This window comes from Gymnodraco acuticeps, unplaced genomic scaffold, assembly GCF_902827175.1.
Source record: "Gymnodraco acuticeps unplaced genomic scaffold, fGymAcu1.1, whole genome shotgun sequence".
Taxonomy (NCBI): Eukaryota; Metazoa; Chordata; class Actinopteri; order Perciformes; family Bathydraconidae; genus Gymnodraco; species Gymnodraco acuticeps.
The window spans coordinates 2119209-2142672 of record NW_022989894.1 but is presented as its reverse complement, the minus strand read 5'-3'; the positions used below and the strand labels follow the sequence as shown (position 1 = coordinate 2142672).

Here is a 23464-nt window from a genome sequence, read left to right as displayed (position 1 = left end):
AATCAGGATGAGGCGGCACCAAGGGTGTAAAGATGGGAGAGATGAGAAATGGAGAGTGGGATATTGAGAAATTCATAGACACATTTATGAAAGATGGCAATTATCTTATTTAATGATACAGCAAACATTGAGGTCTTTATGTGATTACAGATAAGAACAGCTGGAAACTGGCAGCTTGGAATCGTCCTTACAGCTTGTCTCACTACTTGAGGTCTTTGTTTGCTTATTTCATGTCAGACACAAACTCCACATGTGTTTGTCTCTCCTGGTGAGACTCCACACTGACAGGTGGAAAATAGTGGCAGGGGACGCCATGTTTATCAGAGGAGACATGAGTTGTCGACACCTTCCCCAGGCCAACATGGTGAGTAAGCAATGAAAAGGAAATCAGTGTGTGGGGATTTGTCCCTTTTACAATGGAGAGAGTATCATTTCACTTGAAATGTGTTATAGAAGGATAATAGTTATATATTATAAACATGGGCTTTGAGGAACAGACATATGTCAATTGCATACAGAGAACCTCAAATGAGAGTATCAATGAAGATCAGGCATATATTTACTGATATCACATTTAATTACTGTTTTCAGCTGTACTTCATCATTCAGTTTGAATGATTTTCAGCTTGGCATTGACACCCAGCAACTCCACACATAACACATCACATTTACCTGAGCATACGCATTCTGGAGAGAAATCTGAAGGGAAACAGTATGTCCAAAGTTTATATATCCTAAGTTTATGCTGGCTAATTGATCGTGCAGCACTACTTTTGAGTTGTTGTTTTTTCTTGTTAATTATACTTAAACCGGCATAATAAATACTAATTAAGCATGAATGCAAAAACAGCAGAATCATTCTATAACAAAGCTGAACTCTATTAAAATGATAATTTTGCTTGGAATTAATAACTTGTAGACTTAATAGCATACTGTTCAGGATTATCCATATCTGATGTTAAAAAAAAGAGATTGTTGCCCAAACAAAACAAGGAGGTTATACTTGACACACTTTTCTGCTGGCACAGCTTTTGTTACAGAGGCTTGCAAAAAGCTGTTATGGTAATATTTATTTAATATCCTCTTAAGGTGTTAGCATATGATTAATGTCTTAAATAATTAAACATGAACTGTTGTGGTAGAGACAGCAGACTCAACCCGTACAGATATGATAAATTATATTTTATTGATATTGAAAAGAGCGATTGTTTCACTCAACGCTTCACCATACTAATTTAAAGATTATATGGTATGTTTGTGACAGTGTCATATTATAGGTACTTTATAGGCCTTTTAAGTACTACTGTCAAAGGTTCTCTAAAGCAGTGATTCTCAAACTTTTTTCAATAATGTACCCCCTTTGAAAAAAAAAGTCAGCCAAGTACCCCCTGATCAGCGCAAAAACTATTTGTTAAGGGAAAAAAGCCTATATAAATAGGTACAGTACAGCGCTGCACCATCAGTGTCTGATTTATTAAAACAACAACATTGTAACTGAGAAACACTACATTTCAAATGTTGACAATCCATCACTAAATTCATGGCCAACCAATTTTAACATCATGCAATAACACTAAGACGACATTAGTGCATTGATCTGATCTTTTTAATAAGTTGTACTTACAATGTAGTGAGAAACATGGGCTTGTGCTTCACTGAGGATCTTTGTCATTCTGACAGGGAGGCAACTGCAGTTATTATACTTTGCGTTTTGAAATAGTGTAACTCTAGTCTATGAATATAAAACCCACACTGCTCAAACTTCGTTACTTTTCCTAAAATTGGTATATTTATCAAATTTGTTTTCATTAACATCAAATAAATCTCACGTACCCCCTGCAGTACTCAGACGTACCCCTAGGGGTCCGTGTACCCCCATTTGAGAACCACTGCTCTAAAGACACAGAATAATCTGTAAACTCTTACATCTCTTAATGCATGAGACATCTTCAGACTGTTAGCGAAATATTCACTACAAAGCTTCATCAGAATTCCCACACCGAGAACAGCGGTTGTTCACATTATTACACTGATGAGATATTCTGTTTCATTGCCTCTCAAAACATCGCTCTAATGTGTTATTTCTGATTTTGTCAGTTCATCCCACTAAACTAGGCTCGAATGTGAAACAATTATATCTGGAAGAGGTGTTGATGGTGCATTAGTGTCTTAAAAGAACAAGGGTGCAGAGAAGCAATATTCCACATCCAGGCGTTTTTGAAGTAGATTTCTCGCCTTGAAATAGCATGGATTCACAGATTGGTAACGTGCCAACACTGTGTCTGTCATGTTTTATATTGTATCCCTAATGAGGGAGACATTAGATTTCGGAAAACAGATCTTCTACGAGAGTGATTGAAACTATCAACAGTTCATTTTTGAAAAATCGCTCATATTTGAATGTTTGATGGGTTTTCTGGCACTGGAATCCAGCAATCAATTTACACCTTCAGACAGCCATATGCTGAACATGTATCATTTTTAATAACCAACACCTCACTTTTCTCAGAGCGGCAAGTGCTGCTGTAATTTCTGTTTTGTGATGTGTTTATGTGATGGTTTTCTGGATTCAAAATGTAAGAGACTCTTAAATTACATGGCAGTTTGCAGAACAGTCTTCACCACTTTCACTGACGGCCGCTGTGACTCATCTGCGAGTTTGTGTGTTATGTGTTTTCTGCGTGGGATTGATTGTGGGTGTGTGAGGCATGATGACACAAAAATGATAGGTGTTTACTGTATGCATTTCAGCTATTTGCAAAAAAATAAAGTTGGCCTGCCATTGCCCAAGGTTAACAAGTTTGCTTCATTTGAAATGTTCTGAGCTGTTCTGCTATTCTGTGAGCAAAAATATCAATCAGGAAACACAAAAATAGGTTTTGAGACTGACTGACACGCTGTAAAGAGAGTCTTATACCCTGAGGTAGCTTTTGCAGCTCTTCAGTGTATAAGGGTCAACAGGTGAGGGGGGACATTATAGGGAGGGGGTGTATGTCATTGATAGTTCAGTAACATCTCTGTATGTGAACTTTTAAGCCTTCTGGGCAGAGGTATTGGACATCTCACTTTTATCTCCCACAGTGGTATAGATTTATAGTGTAAATAAACCCTAAATAAGACACCCAATCTGTTGTAGGCTTTACATTTACAGATCGTCAATATACAGTATGCAGTATATGTCACCATAGCCCCAAGCTTTTATGATGTAACTTAAGGTCAGTGATTAACAGTTTAAACCTATTGTTGTCACATGTCATAAACACCACTGAAATATAGTTGGACCTCCACTCACCCTAATGTTAACCTCTTTTACCCCCACTGTGCCAGAAAACATTTAATAAGATGTGGCGAGTATGTCTTCCTACCCTCCAGCATTGTTGTGACAGTCCAGACTGGACACAATTCAAATAATGTTCATACATTATAACTAACTGACAGATCATAAATGCTCCTGAGACCAGTAATAAACAAGATTTCCCAGGTAAGAAACCATGGGTCACAAAAGCAATTAAAGGTCCATATGGTGGGTTTTAATAACAGTTATGTAATGCAGTACAGGGAAATTAAGTCAGAAATGAGAGGAGGCAAATGAGATACAAAAGAGGATTGGGCAAGAGCTTTCCGATGTGAAATATATTAGAAAAACATGAATGTTATTACTGAGGCCAGGACAAGATAAATAGGGATGTCAGCCTGAATGTCAGTTCTAGTAAACAGCTAGCTGTTTCACTTAACGTTTTTAAAGCTGCAGGAGTTAAGTGGGAAAACATTTTTTGTTGTGTTTTAAACACTGGGAAAACACTTTTCTGCCTGATACATTGTAGGAAGAGCTCTAGGCTTGATAACATCTGTTTCTGGGTGCTTGGAACGTGTAGAGAATGATTCCCCATTGTTTTTACCATTGTTTTTTTGTATAATCTCATGAGCAACAACATATCCAACTGGAAAGCCTAACATTGTTAATGTGAAATCTCCAAAGTCTTGAATCATGAATGCCCTCAGAGCAGCAGCTGTTCTCCAGTTATCAAGGCCTTTGCAAAACATCTCAAGCATGCAGACAGGGGACAAACTGGAGAGATAACAGGTGAGCTGAGGATTATGCGTTTTGACATTTGGAAGACCTTCACTTACACTCATGTCAGGCCTGAACGTACAGTATAGGCTTATATTTATTTTTCCAACCGTATTTTTCTCTCTATTTTATAGACTAAAAATTACAAAAGCAGTTATTGGATATATCCTGATTCAGTTGTAAGCTTAGTCAAATGAGGGGTGACAGGTCATTGGAGTGGTTAATGTTATCAAAAGCTATTGCCCAAAAGCTATTTGATTATCCACACGGTGATACCACCAGTGGTGACTAAAAGTAATTAAGGGGTTATTTTCCTTTAATGATGATAATTATCTCTCTCAGAACTGCTACATTATGCTATCATTTCCAGATCGCTATCTAATGAGATTGAATGATGGCTGATGGTTTTCACACAAAGGCTACAAATGAATCCTGAAACAAGGTTACATCAGCTCTTTCTAGGCAGTAGAAAACGCATTTTAAACAATACAACACAACATACTATAAACGTTGTATTGTACATTGTTCACATGTGTGAAATTGATAAAATCCCATGTGTTAAACATTTAATAGAAAAGCTCTCTTGTCTCAGATCCATTGATTGTATTGCATGAAAGTGATGCTAACTTCCTCACCAGAACAGAATTGGAGCCATTCATCACACTGAGCAGGGAGCAGTGGGAATAGCTGCCTGTAATTCAGAATTGTCATGCATCACTCAACAGTTGAATGAAAAGGACTTCAGGATAGCCATTAGCGCTGGCCGCAAGCTACTTGCTCTTTCTGCTTCAACTACTCTCCAGACAAAAGGGCTGGGGGCGGTGGAGTATTTGAATTCCAGATACATTCTTTCAGTCAGACCTTGGATGCTGATGCAAAGGCAGAGAGATCCATTAGACACTTTTGGACAACACGGAAACAACTTTATTGACTTGTTACTATAATTACTTGAGAATACATTAAAATGTAATTATATTCTGGCAGTATAGTAATGACTCATTATTGAATATGTTTAAAAGAAGAGGCATTAGAGACAAGTTTGGCTGTGTGTGTATTTATGTACACATTTGCAAAATAAATACAATATATTCAAGTATAAGGATAAATGTGATGGTTTAGATGTTTACATTTTATCTTCTCTTTCTTTTACACCTGTTTGTCTGCTTTACATATACTATTAAGGGTTGAATGTGTATGAAATCTCTGGGGGGCAAAATATAAATGAGATTTTTATGACACCATTAAGTAGCGGAGCAGTGTTATTTAACTTCTGTATATGGGATTTAAATGATAAGGCATGTTTGAAGACATTGAAGACAAATGAAATAAAGTAAGTATACATGAACTATGACTGCACATGTATCTTCTTGCACATTAAATACTGCACATATATCACATAAATGAAAGTTCACACATTCTGAATGAATGCTATTAATTGTCCTAATTACCATTACTATCATCAGCCTTAATCAGGAAATGAGCATAATCTATTGAGGACTCTGTCTCTTAATGATCTTGTCAACATTAAGATGCCAGATGTTCATACTTAGTGGCCAGAACACATTTGAAAGAGAGAAGAGATAGTGAAGGAAGTGTGACAGTGATCAAGGACATTTTAACTGTACTGCCCAATGCAGCCTTTTGGATAAAACAGGACATTCAAATGCTGTAAACCACAATCAATAGAGATACTATTTAAGGGATGACAATATGGATACTAGGTAAAAAACATGAAGATGTGCCCCAAATATTTTAGAAATACAATACACATACAGAACAACATCTAAACGAGGAGCTCTGAATCACAATGACGCATGTGGGGGGAAATCAAATACTCTAAAAGCATATTTGACAGCATCATCTAGTTTAGAGGTGGCAGATATGCATGCCCTTGCAGCACTGCTGATCACATGGGTTAAATTAAGAAGAACAGTTGTATTGCTGCAAGAGCAACAGAAACATGCGAGGGTGCATTGCAGTCCCCTGGTGAGAAGAAGTCTCATCCCAGCTGTTCTTCATGTGAATTCATACTTAATCTTCAGTGAGGACGACACACACTTATCTGTCAGCTTTTCGGAATGAAGGCAAGAAATAGACTTTGCTATTTAAAATAGATTTAGCTGGTCTTTTTTGTATTTGATCCGCTTATTTCTTTGTGTGTGAATGGTTTACATTATGCAGGCATACAGGCTGGTTATACATACAAACAATGTGACTTGTTCTATTTTTACACTTCACTTTCTAACCGGATGATTTCATCTTGAGAGCTGATATTCACACGTATGCAAAGAGAACATCGGCATTTTTGTGCTCAGTTAATCAGGTTGAGTCCATTCCTCACTATGGGGACCGACTGTATTTAAAGGCCATGTTGTCTCTATTGCTCTTCCACCTCTCTTTAGTGGTGTCAACACAACAGATGACTATGAGAGTGAAGGATAGCTTTGTGGCAACTCCATCAGACTCCGCTGCTCTCAGCTCAGTTTAATCGCCAAAGGCATTTAAGAGCCGCTCTTATTTGGTTTCTTTGTTGATGAAGACAACAGTGACATTAGACATCAGTCTGTTAATGCTGGCTTATGTTGTTTTTTTTTCCAGGAAAGCAAATGAAGAGTACACAACCAGTAGTTTAAGTGTTGTCAAAGACAAAACGGTAACCTATTGATTAAAAGAGGAGGCTTTAAATGAATCATTTAATTCACAACATCTATAAGTGTCGATATATATATTTTACTAAATTAGCTTCTGGCAGAAGAGATACAGAGATAAAGAGGAAGGGGGAGAAATACAAATGCACCGCCTTGGAGATTTCACTGAAGGTTATTACAACAATGGTAGCAATATACAAGCATTTACTGCAACAGGAGAGCAATAACTATTTTCTGCTCCTCTTGATATTTCAATTTAGCCACAAAGAAAAACAGATCTTATCTGTATTTCATGTCAAAAACGGGTCTAGAAATGCCTCCTGAATTATTAAAAGCTAAAGGAAATTGAAATACTAATCTTGTTGGGTATCTAACCTGTTACCTGGGAATAAAGCCAGTGTGATTGAATTTTCCCTCTTAAGCCTGGGTTTGCAAAAAGGTGCTAGGAGCGTTAACCTGTCGGGGGGGGACTGCAGGGTGGCCGTTACATTCATGAAACCAGCCTTGGTGAGGATGGCGATATTGGCTGTAAATGCCTTTTAGCACGGTGAAGAGCGATGGCCATTAGCTGGCTGGACTCACATGCACTCACATGCATAAAGGAAGGAACAGCTACGTATACTAAGCATGGAGAAGAGTGGATTACGACTCACACAGAAGAAACATGACAACCTTTCAGGTAGATATTACACCCATATACTGTTAACATAGCAAATATCTGTTTCTGCTATATGCATGCTCTTAATATCAAATTGAGAACCTTTAAAGTGGACCTATCATGCTATATTTGAATAATATATTGTAGGGCCATACCTATATAAAACATGTCTGTGACGTTTTTTTTTCAAAATACCAAACAGATCATGCATTTTAGCCATGCCTCATGTCGCTCTATTTGCTCTATTCCAGCCCTGTCTTCACAAGGGCTGATTCTGTGGCAAATAAGCTGCGGCTGAGCACGCCCCCCTGCAAAGGAGGGGGGCGAGGTACGAGCGCCATGTTACCATGCTGTTACCATGCTGTTACCATGCTGTTACCATGCTGTTACCATGCTGTTACCATGCCATGGCAACCTCTCATTCCCCTGATAGGTGGAGAGTTGCCCATATAGGCGGAGCTCCTCGTTCCTGACGTCAGAGCAATTTCAAATCTGTATCAGTCTGTATCAGATCCGTTGCAGCCCCGTTTTTAGAGATTTGGGTATGGAGGAAAAGAGAGAGGGTTGTGTTTTCTGACACTTGGTGAGTTCCCTGACACACCGGGGACACATATTCATGTATAAAAGACGTACAAAAGTGCATTTTGCATGATAGGTCCCCTTTAAGCAAAAGCTTCAGTTGTTCACTGATGTTGATAAAACTGTATTTTCACCCATGCCATCTTTGATAATAGTGACTGTTTACATTAGCTTATATCACATTTATTTGCTGAGCTTTAGTTTAACTATAATGCTGCAAATATTTATTTATACCTCCCTATTAAGGCCTCTTATTGAAATGTTTTCCATTATACACAGATCCTTACCCCCACCCTTGGCTGCAGCAGCGTTATGTGCATCTCAGTGGAACACTAAATGACACACTTGATCCAGTATTTAACCAACAGAGTCAGGGTGGGAGGAGGAGAGAATTATTACAATTAGCTTTAAACCATAAAGCATTGGATTTCAATGGTAATGAGGCAAACTGAGCAGTGCGGTGCAGCGGTGCGAAGGGGAGTCAGGAAAACAGGACTGTGGGGAGATACAGGGTGGGGTAGGTAGAGGGTTTATAGTGCGTGAAGGTTTGCACAAAACTTTTATTTGGGTGGAGTTGCCATTCCTTCCTCCCTGCTGACTCTTTATGCAAACCGGAGGCAACCAAGCGGAAATCTGGCTCCACACTGACAACTCATCATTTAATTCCTGACTTTTGGAGTGTGCCACACATTGTAATAATGTCTCACATACTGGGACACTATAAAAGCGCCTTAAAATGAGATTGAAGAAAACAGTATCTGTCTTCTCTAAACTGCTATAAACTAATGGAGTTTGACGGGCCAAATTTAAACCTTCAGATGATGGTGGAAGTAAAAAAAAATACATCTATGCCAACCCAGCATCTGAAACAACTTAAACAGAGATGTCCCAAAAGGCACATCAACTGATGAAAGATACGCTACTAATATCCTACCATCTGCTCAGCCTCTGAGTACGTCCATTAGGAAGACAAACACTGTAGCCAGATACAATAATATGCCATAAAGACAAACATTCCAGTATTTCTTTAAAGAAGAGAAACCACAGTATGCTGCCGCTGTCAAAGTTACACTTTAAAATGGGCAAACTACCAAGAAAAGCCATATTTACAACGTTTTGAAATTCACCAAGCAGCCCCAGGAGAGTTAAGAGAGCATCAGCAATACCACTTTCTCTCACAAACACAGCGGATAACACGGTACATTGACCACAGGTTCAACGAGAATTTGACCATTCATTCCACACCACTGGGTGAATGCTAGTTGTTCCTGCCGGCACAATCCTCATGTGTCAATTGAAGTTGCCCACACTGCTACTGGGTTGAAACATAATTAAATATAACTAAATTCAAGTTCAAGTACTGTTTTGATCAAGAGAGAGTCATGGAAGATTTACTGCAGTGTCCTACCTTTGCTAAGCTTGTGTCTAGTTTCTGTTTGCTTAAAGGGATAGGTTGGGTGTTTTGAAATTAGGTTGTTTGAGGTATTTTTTCATAATCAGTGTATAAGTAGAGAAGATAATGGCTGGCAACCTTTCCAGTTTTAAGTAGCAGACAGGAATATTTGCATGTTAGGCAAGACATGTATAGCTGTGGGAGGGGCCAGCAGCAAGATACATACCGTATTAGCCAACCAAAATAAAATCAATTTATAAAAATCATAACCAGTTTGTGTATATCATCTACTAACACTATTTAAACATACATTATATATATACTTTCTTAGTGTTACTTGCAAATTAAATTAAGGATCTTCTATATGGATAATTATAATATTCCCTTCTTGCTTAAGACGACTATTCCGAACCATTGGGACTGAGACATTTCAAGAAGCCATTATCCATTTCACAGAGTTGAAAGAGGTGCCTGTGATTATGGAAACAAGTGTTGGCTCTGATGTGAACAGCAACACGATGCTCAGTCCTATCCAGCACATTGTCAGTGTAATGTCTGATTTGACCAACTGGTGTTTGATGAGGCAAGAGATGAAAAGGAAGAGTGCGGTTACAAAAACATTGCCTGACTGAAATTGTTAACCTGCCTTAACAACAGCTGTTGTTATAAACTGAGGTTAGATAGTGCAATAATAAACCACCTGTCATCCTCTCTGGCTCCCAGGCAGAACATGGAATAAGCAATGTCTCCAAAACTTCCGCACTGCCTGAGACTAAAATGTAATTCATTGCTAATATATTTCAACTGTCTTTAGAGTAGCAGACAGCCTTGAGGGACTGCCTGTGATAATGGATTTTAAACCCTGCGTGTGGCGTGTCACTGCTCTGTATTAGCACCCACTCTGACAGGTTAAAATAACACCAACCCAAAAGAGCCAGAAAAGGAAAATAATACCACTGCGTCTGTGATCCTTGGAGTAAATCTTTGAAGTCTAGGCTTTGTCAATATTTGTGTCTGGGTATTAATCAGCCACACACAGAGGAGTATGGGCTCAGAACAGTCTCATAACATGCACACATAAGGATTCAAACTTGTATTTCATGATCCACAAAAGGATTCAAACTTGTATTTCCGGATCCACACTTGTGTTTTTCAATGCACACACACATGTGTTCCGTTTCATATACATGTAAATAAAATCCAATTACAGAAAAAGGTTTTACATATGTATTTTTGATCCTCACATATTTGTTTTCCGTTTAAAACCTCTGCACCTGAAAACACAAACCGCTTTCTGTGCACGGATCGCTGTGCATTCGTGTGTGGGTTTTTTGAGACTCCCCTGACGGTCAGCCGATTCGTACTTGTAATTTTTTCTATCTATAGCCAATCAGATATCTCCTCAATTCTAAGCCAATCACATGAGCGCGCCCCCACGAGGTTAGATTTATTGCGTTCATGACATAGCGCTTCATGTACGCATTTTGCGCAGTCCGGAGCTGACAGGTCCATGGAGCCTGCCTGCAGGCGCTAATCTCAGGACACCCTCCACTCTCAGTACAGTGCCACTTTCCAAACAAGAAATGCACGCAAATACAATTTTATATATTATTAAGGTACAGCCAGTGCTTGAATTGGAATGAAAAAGGTGCCAGTACTCTAAAATCAGCAACTTTTTCAAGTCAATTTGATATATACAGCCCACAAACAAGAATTTGGCTACTATAATGCTGGTGGGTTTGTCTCTTTACTACTGTATATTTTAGAAAGGTTCACTATACTTAACATTTTTTATGATAGGCAGCGGATATGGCTAAAGCTCAATAAGGTCAATATTAACTGAAAATATAGCAATCAAAGTCTAGATCTTCTGCTGAAGACACATGAAGCAGAGACCTTTCAGGTGAGAGCCCCTCTGGTGGTGTTCAACATTAATGACAAGGAAACAAAGCTCTGGTCAGAAGCATTTTTTATAAAAAGCTTTAACAAAATTAAGTATTTCTGTACATTTTGAATGCAATCTAACTTTCCAACTCAGAAAACGAAAAACGAAAAAGTGCCAAAAGTCTTCTCACATGGCTGAGCTGCTTTGCAATATACTTCACCACTGAAGAATACAAATATGTATAAAGTAAACTATGATGCAATCTAACTTTCCAACTCAGAAAAATGATAAAGAGCATGAACAAAGAACATGTAAAAATAAATGCAAAATTTGCACAATCTAAAATGAGAAACTGTAACTGCAAGTAACAAAGTCTGAGCCATGGTAAAGAGTTACATTGAACACCAAGCTGATCAGATAACTCCCTGGTTGGTCTGAAGTCCTTCTATCTCCAGGATCTGTACAAATCGGCACATTATGCCAAAAGTCTTCTCACTGGGTGAGCTGCTTTGCAATATACTTCACATTGTTAGAAAAGGCTCCAGAAGGCCTTGGGGACATCAGTATCAGGGGCTGGAGCTGGACAGGCTCTTTCATCAGCACTTCTCCTTCCCTTTGCCAGCCAGGACCTCACATACTGTTCCGGATTGAACTGTCCTAGTGATGGTCCATTACATTTAATGAAAACCAGGCTGGACAGTCGGCTGACAGAGAGAGCATTCCTTTTTGCAGTAAGGATATCGTTCATGCAGCTGAATGCCCGCTCACACTCACTAGTGGAGACAGCGATGGTTCGGACTGCTTTCAGTAGAGGCTCCATGGCAGCAGGTGTACGGGATGCCCTGGTTTCCTTGTATTCGCGAAAGCCCTGAACAGTCTCTCTTCTGTCCACTTTCAGCACTTCGCACAAACGTAGCACCTCTACGTCCCCATACTGTACGTCTAACTTCTCTTCAGGCCAACTTCCAGGATGGATAACTTTCATGTCCTGGATTAGCTGATTGTCCCGGGCCTCCTGGCCATGTAATGGGATTTCTCTTGTGCTGACATGAGAGGAGGTTGTGGAAGTCATTCTGTGTCTCAGATTCTCTACCATACTGCGGAAAAACTGACCTGCATGAATCTGTACAAGCCTGCCATTCTCACGCAGGGCAACACCCTTGAAGGACTTCTCAGCTAGAGCTGTATGAACTGTAGTCATGTGTGGGCCAGGCATGGTGACCATGGATTCAAAAACTCGTATTTCTCGAGTTAAGAGCCTATCTGCTGTAGGCAGTGTCATCTCTCTTTTTTGGAGTTGCCGAGAGAGGTCGCTGAGCTCTGTGAGCGCATCGTACATCAGTCCCAGATTGCTGACAAACGTTGCAGATGTGAGCACATCATCCAGGCCCTTGTACTTTGCTCTGTCTCTGGAATCCCTGCTCGTGTCGTTTGCAGCATTTGTGAAGTGATCATGAAGCACTCGGTAGTTTTCCCAGACTGCTCTGACGCTCCTTTCACTTGAAGCCACCCAGCGGATGGACAAAACACGCCCTATCACCAGGAGACGCTGTCCGACTGCTTGCGCACACTGCGCTAACTGCCTCTGATTTTTGGGGGAGGCATGGAACAAGGAATAGAGTTTGTCAAAAAAGATCTGGAAATGACTGAGCCCTGAGACCTCCTTGACCACATCCCCAACTGCCAGCTCTAGACGATGATTGGAGCAGTGCCACACAAACAGGCTTGGGAATTTACTACACAACTGGGTAGCAACGCCTGTTCTCTTCCCTAGCATGACTGAAGCCCCATCACATGCAAAAGAAACGAAACACTGACCTAAAAAGTCCTCGTTAAAATCTCTTCCAAGACACTCCATTAACGCCTTTGTGATGTCATCAGCCGTTGTTCCATCCAACTCGATCAGCTCCCAAAAAAACGTTTCGGGCTCAGCATCAGCTAATGCTGAGCGTAGACACACAACAAGCACCGTTTTACCACTAATAGTGGTAGATTCATCGACCAAAACACAGAGTTTTCTTTGGTTTTCTGTAATGTCTTTTGCCATTTTTTTCTTCAGCTCATGAGCTATGTGGTCGATGATTTCGCCACAGGTTTTATTGGAGTGCAAAACCCTGCCCACGTTCAGCCCATTCAGTTTCTGTACATTCAAATCAATTGGCATGTCTGTGAATGGCCGGCTATGTTTGCCAATTGTATATGCCGTTCGAAAAACTCTGATAGTGGTGTCTAATTCAGATTTATGCATAGACTGCACTTGATGTTGAATAGTTTCACGTGAAGCAGATGTAAGGATGTCAGCAGCTTTTACATGGGCTTGTGATTCTTTATGTTCTTTGATTTTTTTTTCTCAGGCTAGCTTGTTGTTTGCCCTTGTCAACACCGAAATGAGACACTGCACACTCACCCCATTCAGTTGACAGTTTCAGTCCTTGTCCAGTGTGTATTCCCAAAGATTTGACATCTCTGCATATCCGACATCCTAGCTTCTTATCTTTAAGAAGGAGCCATGCATTGGTCTTGCAAAAATATTGCACCTGGTCCGTTGTCCAGCAGTCAGGTGCATCGCTTTGCCCGGTGTTGGTGGTGGCAGTTGAGCCAGCAGCAGCTAACGTTAGAGGCTCTGGAGGAGGCGGCGGAGCTAGTGCTAATGCTAATGCACTAGAACTTGGAGCAGGAGGATCAACCAAAGAAAGCTCCCCATCAGACACAATTTTCAACACAGGCACAGCATTCTCTGTATTTGAAGTTTCTTCCGGCGACAACCGCTGTCTTTTTGCACTTTTATTAATCCACGCTAACATTTTAGAAATGCTAAGTTGTGACGTGACTTGCTTTCCTTCTCTCGGGGGCGTGCCTGCTCTGTTCTATCACTCTACATAGCCACCCACTGGGTGGGAGTTGCACTGCATAAACACAACACACGTGCATCTAGGTATGTAAATTGTAAAGCATTAAAACATGGTTTTACTAACAGTTTTCAGTATGTTGTTACTTCGGCATTATCATTATTATTATTATTATTATTTTGAAACGTGTATTACTATTAAATCACGGTCAAATAGGTTAATTTTGACATAGTCGTTTCCACCACAGTATTTACATGGAGAAGATAAGCCCCGCCCCCTCTCCAGCACGTTCTGTTTGAATGACAGGAGTAAACAGCTGACAGCCGCTGTGAAACTCCAGCGGTTAGAGCGATGAGAATGTCCGTTCGGCACCTCATGACGCATCTACTGAGTACCGGGCGGCTGTATATATATATATATGGATGTATAATAAGAACGGCGGGAGAGTGTTGAGTACTGGCACGGTGCATGAGTACCGGAGTACCGCCAGCATGCCGGTACTGAGCAAGAAGTGCCGGTACTCCATGGGTCAGAACCAGAAGTGCCGGTACTGCGTACCGGTGAGTACCGGCCCAATTCCAGCACTGGGTACAGCGCCACTTTCCAAACCATTGATGAATGCTTGTGTACACAAAAACGGCAGGCAAAACTGTTTTAAATTTGTGTTTCCTGTATGGCGAATACAGCTGCTTTATTTATGTCTGTATGAAGTTGTTGTGAGTGTGGAGGGAGCAGCTACGAAGCCAGTGCTAGACAGTGAACTGTCAACGGGGGAGCCCTGCCGGTCATTATCGGCCGATATTCACTCTTAATAGTTTGATCGGTGCTCTCTATAAAGGCCGATCAGGAGAGCTGGATCTGATCGATATGGACATAAATGCGAGTGAAGTATAACCGGACGCGAGAGTGATCAGATCAGCTGCTGAGTCTGACGGAGACACGCAGCTCTGCATGATCAGCTGAAGTTCCGCCCTCTGTTTAGCGAGCTGACCGGACTGCGCAAAATGCGTATATGAAGTGTCATGAATGCAATAAATCATACCCTCGTGGGGGCGAGCTCATGTGATTGGCTTAGAATGAAGGAGACATCTGATTGGCTATAGATAGAAAAAATTACAAGTACGAATCGGGTGACCGTCAGGGGAGTCTAAAAAAACCCACACACAAATGCACAGCGATCCATGCACAGACAGCGGTTTGTGTTTGCAGGTGCAGAGGTTTTAAACGGAAAACAAATATGTGAAGGTCAAAAATACACATGTAAAACTTTTTTCTGTATTTGGATTTTATTTACATGTATATGAAACGGAACACATTTGTGTGTGCATTGAAAAACACAAGTGTGGATCCGGAAATACAAGTTTGAATCCTTTTGCGGATCATGAAATACAAGTGTGAATCCTTCTGTGTGCATGTGTGTATTATGAGACTGTTCTGAGTCCATAGAGGAGTGATACTGTTCGGAACCATTTTATACTTTCTAAAAGTGGAAGCTGTGGTTAAATATTTCCATAGTTATTTTGCTTTTTCTTTATTCAAGGTTGTAATTCCTGGCAGTCTTTTGACTTGGTTCAGCCACAGCAAATGGTCAAAGCTGAGAAAAAACAGTGTGTGATTTCCATGAGTTCATGGGTGTGTGTGTAAACTGTTAATCAAATGTGTCACAATACGTCCAGCGGCTTGACGTGGTAGAATATGACACAAAAAATCATTTTAATTTTGTACACACTCTCTCTCTCTCTCTCTCTCTCTCTCTCCATGTCTATTTATTTTCACCTGTGGGCAGTGGCGGTTCTAGAACATTTTACATGGGGGGGCAAAGGGGAGGCAAGAGGTCATGCCAGGGTGGCATAGGAGGGCGGACAGTACGTGGTATGTTATACTGTATATAACCTATTTATTGTTAATTCATGCCCTAACACAAGTGTTCTTAATGCACAAGAGAAACAAGGTGTTCAGACAAACAATCGGGTGCCCTTTGAGTCCCCCAAGCTTACCTCAACCATTTTAAATGAAAGGAAACTACAACATGTATTTTAAAGCAATGAATTAATGGAACAGGTTGTTTTGCATTACAATGTAAAATTAAATATATATTTTGTTTAAAAAAAAATTGGTTGTCTTAGACAGACATATTTGCATGTCCTCACTAAGCATTATTACATATTAATTTAATATTAAACAAATGAAAATGGCCAATTATCCCAAAATGTTGCTGCTAATATAATCACATGCTTATCAACTTTAACTGATCAAAAATCAATTCTGAAAAAATACTTGAATTATCTATGAAATTGCAATATTGTCCCTCAGTTTGTTTCAACCCCGTCACGCCATACCATTTACCCTCCTATTAAAATAATGGATCAGTCCATGTGTGATCTGCATTGAGGGAATTACATCACAAAAGTGTCAGTTTCTTCTCTTACCTATATTTCAGATTAAGATTGACAAGCTCAACATTTCAACTATGTTGTATGAATTAATAATAGTAAATAATTGTTTATTACAAAAATAAACAATAGTTTTGCAAAATATTACAATTTTGTAATGTCCTTGATTTCCATGTGGTGCCATATCTTAGCTAAACAAGGTCTCATGCCTACTTTTTGTCAAAAACTTCAACCATGTTACATTTTTTCAAGGAAATTCCTAGTAATTATTTATATGTTGTGCCTGAGGTGGGAAAATGTAAGTAGTCCACTACCAGATGTTATAACCAAACATTTTGGTTTCATTTTTCAAAGATATAAAGACCCAAAAGGCACCCGATTCAGAGAATACCCAGAATTCTGCATACTGTAAGTACTTAATTATAATTAAGTACACAAATGATATCACCCATCTCTTCAGAGAGCTACAGGTGACCTGTGCAGCAACACATTTCAATCAATATTAGTCAATACTAAGAGCTGCTAGATTGTGCTGCTGTAATGGAATATGTAAGGAGAATAAGAACATACCATGTGGTCCAGCTGGAGTTTCATCTGCCTCCTGATCCCTGCCTCTGGCCCTCTTTCTGATACTTCATCTTTATTCCTCACATACATTTCTTCTTCTTCACTAATGTCTTCATCTCCTCCTCTTCCTCCTGCTCTGAGCCTCCTGGTCTCTTCATCTCCTCTTCTGACCCTCCTGGTCTCTTCAGCTCTCTTTTCCTTTTCCTCTTTCTGTTCGTCCTGATCACTTCTCAGATATGTCTTTTTGTTGTTGTTGAATCACTCCTATACTCTGGCCTGCAAGAGTCTACTTGTGAAAAGCACTGGTACAAATGCTTGTATAACTTTACACGTTAGGGCCATGTAGCCTAGCTAATATGTAGCATATCATAAATATAACATCAGAAAGTATTGATCAAGCGCACACATGCAGCTGTGTTTGGATCCAGTTTTTACGGTAAAGGATGTATCCTGGTTTCATTGATCTGGCCTCATGGCTGTGATGTGTAGTTTACGTGGATTTAATAGTAGGCTACCGCGTAGTTTAGCAAAGTGATCGATCTCCCAGCTAACGCTGTCTGCGTAGTATTTTGTAACGTAACGCCCCAAACAGCGCCCGTCTGTTAAACGCTATCGATTCAAACGGCAGCGTTTTATTAATATTTAGTTTCAAGCTCTCGTCCTTAGTAAAAACAAAACTAGTGGAAAGGGAAATGCTCCCAGGGGAAGCTGATCCATAGGTGCTGGGACAGCTCGCTCCCTCTCTGCAGCGGTGTGAGCCGCGGTCTGTGTGAACGCCGCTCCGCAGTTTAATGCAGGGCCGTAGCTGCGTTTTTAACGGGCCTAAAATTATATTTAAAATGATTCAATTTTAACTAATGTAATGCTTGTTTTGTTGCTTGAGAAGCTTGTGGAAATAGTGTAGGTTTGTTTTAGTACAGTTTTAGGGAAACAAAAGTTAGGGGGGGCAGCTGGGGGGGCAAGGCTCTACAGTGGGGGGGCAGCTGCCCCCCCTTGCCCCCCCGTAGATCCGCCCCTGCATGTGGGTCTTATAAGGATTCATCTTAGCTGCATATATTATTGACCGGTTTCATTTTAGTATGCAGCTCATAGAGGATGAAAATGCTCCTACACTTCCAATGTGAAATTACATTAAACACGGACCAATAGGGATTTCTCTGTAATTATCCGCCATTAAAATCAAATATTCCTACATTTAATTTGACAAAATTGGTTTGAAAAATAAAAAAATCAATTTATACATGTGATGATTTCCTGGTAGAATAAACTAATGCTATGCAGAATTAAAAAGGCTATCCATATTACAGGTAATTTTGTGACACAGAGGAAGAATACCAAACAACCAGGGTTGTTATTAGGAGTTGTCTTATTTTCAGGAAAACAATAATGAATATTCTGTCAATAAGTATGAGAGAAGGAGGCAAGGAAAAAACACATCTTAGTCACAAAAACAAGCCACGAGCTACTACACATGTCAAAGGTGGCTTGGTTCTGATAAATGATGGGGAAAATTAGTCAGGCTTATTAATATGGAGCAGTAGTCATGGTAACACAGTGGGAGGTAAATTGTGGGGGATGAGTTGCAGAGGGAATGAGCAGAATAAGTGGAATTGCAGGCCTATATAAAAGGCTTAAAACATGTTAAGTGCTACGTAAGTATTACATTTATTCTACAGAGTCTATCAGACAGAATAAGACACTGTCAGAAGAAAAGGGGTTCCTTGAAACTGAACAGCAATAATCTCTGTCTTTCTGTGTGTGGGTAGGTACTTCACATACCTCTAAAACTCTTCATCTGATCTACTTTGCACTTAGTAGGTGTTTGGACCCAAAGCTGCGTCGAATGTGCTGCAATTAGGACACGAAACACGTTCAATAATAATACACTTTTAATAAAGAAGCTAATAGCGCTCAGCGTGGCTTCAGGGCTCTGCGGTCTGAGTCGATCATATCTTTGGCAGCATGCCTTCACAGGCCACAGCTTATTGACTTGTGCTGCTGGATAGACTGTAGTTACCTCGGTGCTGGATATGATGTTAATAATAATGAAGCAAACACTAATAACTTCACTGTAGGAAAAATAGCTCAATGAATTGCTCTACCTTATAACTGCAGTGGTTGTCACAGCAGGTGTTTCTGACTCTCTAGCTTCAACTTTGGTGTGTGACACAAATATGTCATGGCAGCAGGGATCATTTTGGCAGCTTAGCCTTAAGACAAACATACTTATTACTTATTAGTTATTTCTATCCATAGTTTAGTTTCGTAAAGAATCCTAAGGCCTAAAATAACTAGTATAAATGCTTTTTATTTTTTTATTTGACAGCTATTTTTCAATCTCTAACTCTTGTTGATTCCACATAATATGTTATCCTTTTCCTTATCATTAAACCATTCCACAGAACAGGCAGAAATAGTGTTGTAGTATTGTCAACAGAAGGTGTTCTTTCGTGAGGAGAGGCATTTTTTGATTCCAGTTAAAATATAAGGAAAAAAAAGAAAATAGCTTTATCCCTGTTTGTCTTCGGTTGACACGAATAACAGAAATAACCGTAAATGTATAGCCCTGTCCAAGCTCTCAATGAGCCAGCAAACAATCTACTTACTGATGCCACTTTACCAGGTCCTATTGGTCCAGATGTTATGAATATAACTGCCCCACCATAATCACAGTGAAAGTTTTGGTACTTAATAGAGTGTTGCTTGTACCCTGACCATACTGGAGTAGAAAATGTCATTTTGTCCACGTCTGTGTACAGTTATTACAGGGGAACACACAGCAGTGTGAGTCATTAGTGCTTCTAACCATAGGTCCCATAGTGCACTGTCCATACACTAAAAAGCCTATACAGTAACACCAAAGCATACTAATTATGGCTATAAACAGAACATTAAATATAATAGATTACTTGCAAATAGCACACAAGTCATACTAGGATACAGCAGATGGAAGGCACATGTAATGAGTAGCATTATCTTGGGAGAGAAACATTAAGAAGAGGTGATTATGTAAATGAATGCATTTTAAAACGTATTCAATACTCAATCATTCTTGTTGCTGCAAAGTCCTGCAAGGACTACTGAGCAGCACATGCACTGGTCATTATTTGAACAGCTTATACATGCTGGCTCATTCTGTTAGTTTCATTGACCATTTTAGGGCAATAGGCTATGTGTGTCAAAATGTCTTATTTTGATTCCTGAAATATACCTAAAATCTAAGGGAAATGCTGGAGCGTAGTGATGCAACAATGAATGGGACATGACACAATTGAAGCTATGATGACCAAACAGTTTTTATGAAGCTCCTGTCTCTATCTAGACACAAGGCTTGGATCTAGCAGTACTATCATGGCTTTAGTCTGCTTTTCCACTGACATTGGTGGTCAACACCCTCTGAGCTCAGCTAGCTAGTTAGCTTCTACAACTCAGTGCCAGTTCAGCTGACAGCAGGCTGACAGATGAAACGTGTAACTACTAGGCCTTTTATCAGTTGGTCTATCACTGGAAAGCACATTTCTCTCTCTCACACACAGATACACATAACCCCTTTAATCCTGATTACAATGATATTATACTTCTAACCCATCCAATTATTAACATATAACTTTAACACTGGCCCAGAGCTGAGTTTAATGAGCTCTAGTTAAAACAATAAAGAATACTATTTAATTAGTGTGTTTAACTCGTTAGTTTAGTTTAGTTTATTTGTTTATAGTGTCGTGGACAGTCCCCATTGATCAACTGTCACAAACAACAGTAAATGGGGCAGCTTTAGCCAACATTGCTAATTTCCAGCTGTTGTCCCCGGCCAGATAATGGACACCCTTAAAATCACAATACATCCACAGCATTAGTTATAAAAAAAGGATGAAAGAAAAGTGGATACAGGCGAAAGGATAAACGAGAACAATAAAATGCACACTATACTATATACATATAGCAGAAACGAGGGGCAACATCCATGATCACAACATGTAACACACACACGTCGCCAACACAGACTAGTGTGTGGAGGTGTAGTTCTCAGTGAACCATGTTTTAAGCAAGCTGTACATGTGCTAAATGTATGTATGTCTTTGATTTGAGTGGGTAGAGAGAAAGTTAGCATGTCATCTAGAAGAAAAACCAGCATATGGCATCTGCCTTCACTTACTATGCAGCCAGATGAGTCTGTCTGTCGGTCAGTCACACACTTGAAGTTCTTCTTACAACCACCGTTGTCTTTGGAGCAGTCACGGACAGGCCCAAAAGACTCCAGTAGGTCTTCTACTGTCTCAAAGTAAGTAGACATCATGGCCTCTTCCCTGGAATGGAAAAAAAGTGTTATACATGTGTTATAGTGTGAATAAAGATACACTGGTACAAGTAATGACAAGGACAAAAATAATGCTTGAGCAGCCGAACATCCCTCACCACCTGGAAAGCTGTTAACCTTGCTGTTTGGTGCCATTAAGAAGCTATTAATGCTTGTATATAGTGTGACAAAATCGTTGGCTGTTGGTGGCTTTACCCTTCCTCCTACTATTAATGACTACTTGTGATGTTCCCAAGCTCATGTTTTATTTAATAAAAGGTTATGAGAGTCAGCTTTAATGGCTGGATAGTAATACATAGTATACAATAACGAACATGTACAATGACAGAGGTGTTATTGAATAGCCTACAGCAGACCATCAACTTCGCGTTCGCCCCCCACTCTTTTACAACGTCTGGTGAATAATGTGCAGTACCGGAGTCCAACAGAGAGGCAGCAGCTGCGGGACAGTAGACTGCGTAGCCTTCCCTGCCCTGAAGAAGAAGTGATCCTTCGTTAGCGTGAAAAGTCGGCTAAGCGGTATGCGCTCCGCAGTACCTGAGCGTGCTCCACTAGCGCACCCCCCCCCCCCCCCGAAAGTGTCTATTGTAGTGCCGAGAGATATGGAGTCAGAGGCGGACATGTTGTCGGGTCGCAGCCCGGGTCGACAAGAGAGAGCCAAGAGGGTACACACTATTTATAGGTAACCCATAACATGTCCGTGTGGGAACAATAACCGCAACTGTAGTTTCAAGTTGAATTATGTCCCAGTGGTTAAATAGGTGGTCACCACACAAGCCCCCCCAGAATTCAAACATGGCAAAAAAAAAAATATCCCCACGTCCGTGGAGGAAGCACCACAAGGGCCGAGGAGGGTGGGGCCGCAGGTGAGGACCGGGCCATGGAACGGGCCATGGAACGGGCCACGAAAGGGGGCCGCAGGAGAGGGCAGGGGCCCTAACGAGGGCGAGGGCACCCACAACCGGGGGCGGGCCGTCGTAAGGGGGCCGCAGTAGTTGTCGTGGAGAACCCAGCAGGAAAGAGCGCAACCCGGCCGCAGGCAGACGCACAACGGCGGCGGGCACGAAGTCCTCGGCAGGCGTCGAGGTATCCCCGGAAGAGAGGAGCAGTCCCCCCGGTAGGACGGAGCGCAACCCGGCCGCAGGCAGACGCACAACGGCGGCGGGCACGAAGTCCTCGGCAGGTGTCGAGGTATCCCCGGGAAGCAGGAGAGCAACCCGGCCGCAGGCAGACGTGCCGCGGCGGCGGGCATGAAGTCCCGGAACGCGCCACCCATGGGCCGATGGAGCATGGGCGACGTCCGGAACTGTCGAGGCGAGAGCGGGTCCAGGAGTGCGCCACCCAGGCGCCGATGAAGAACGTGAGTGGCGTCTGGATATCCCCGGAAGGCAGGAGAGGCCAGACAGGCTCCGGAGCGCGCCACCCACGGCCGATGGCAGCATGGGCGACGTCCAAAACCGTCGAGGCGAGACGGGGTCCAGGAGTGCACCACCCAGGCGTCGATGAAAACGTGAGTGGCGTCTGGAACCGCCGTGGAGGTGGTGAAAAAGGTGAGAGTGTCCACATGAGGTCAACCGGCTGGTCGAACCTCCTCTCCGGCACCAGAAAAAAAAAAAACTCAAAAGGGCTGATAGCCGTTAGCACTAGACGTCGTTAGCCCCACGTGGTTAGCCGCTAGCTGCCAGCCATGGGTAGCTGCCAGCCGTCGTTAGCCCCACGTGGTTAGCAGCCGGGACGTGCAGCCGCACGCCCCGAAGAACAAACCCATGAGGTAGCAATGGGGTTGCTGGTCGACCCAGCAGGTCGTGCATCGTCCCCCCGTTGGATAGAAAGCCGATGCGGGAACGGCGAGCAACGTCTCCAGCCTTCTGCGGAGCGCGCACCGAGCCTCAGTCCGCGTGCCGGTGGCAGCCACGGACGTCTCCAATCAAACCCCGGCATTTCGAGAAAGGAACTCGAGTTCCTTTTGCCGTGTTCGGCTCCGTCCCGGAAACTTCTCAAGACGTATCAGGGTCACCAGTGTAGTGCCGAGAGATATGGAGTCAGAGGCGGTGCAAGGAAGGTGCAAGAATAGTGATTTATTCACAAGCTGCAAAGGACAT

At 41.4% G+C, this 23464-nt stretch overlaps 1 protein-coding gene across 1 annotated transcript in view; it reads right to left on the bottom strand.

Annotated features, from left to right (window-relative positions):
* LOC117538710 (astrotactin-2-like) overlaps positions 1-23464 on the bottom strand; it is a 347089-nt gene that overhangs the window by 91819 nt on the left and 231806 nt on the right. Inside the window, exon 11 of the mRNA XM_034204612.1 lies at positions 21201-21351. Coding sequence (XP_034060503.1) covers positions 21201-21351 — 151 coding nt within the window. The remainder of the gene's footprint in view (positions 1-21200; positions 21352-23464) is intronic.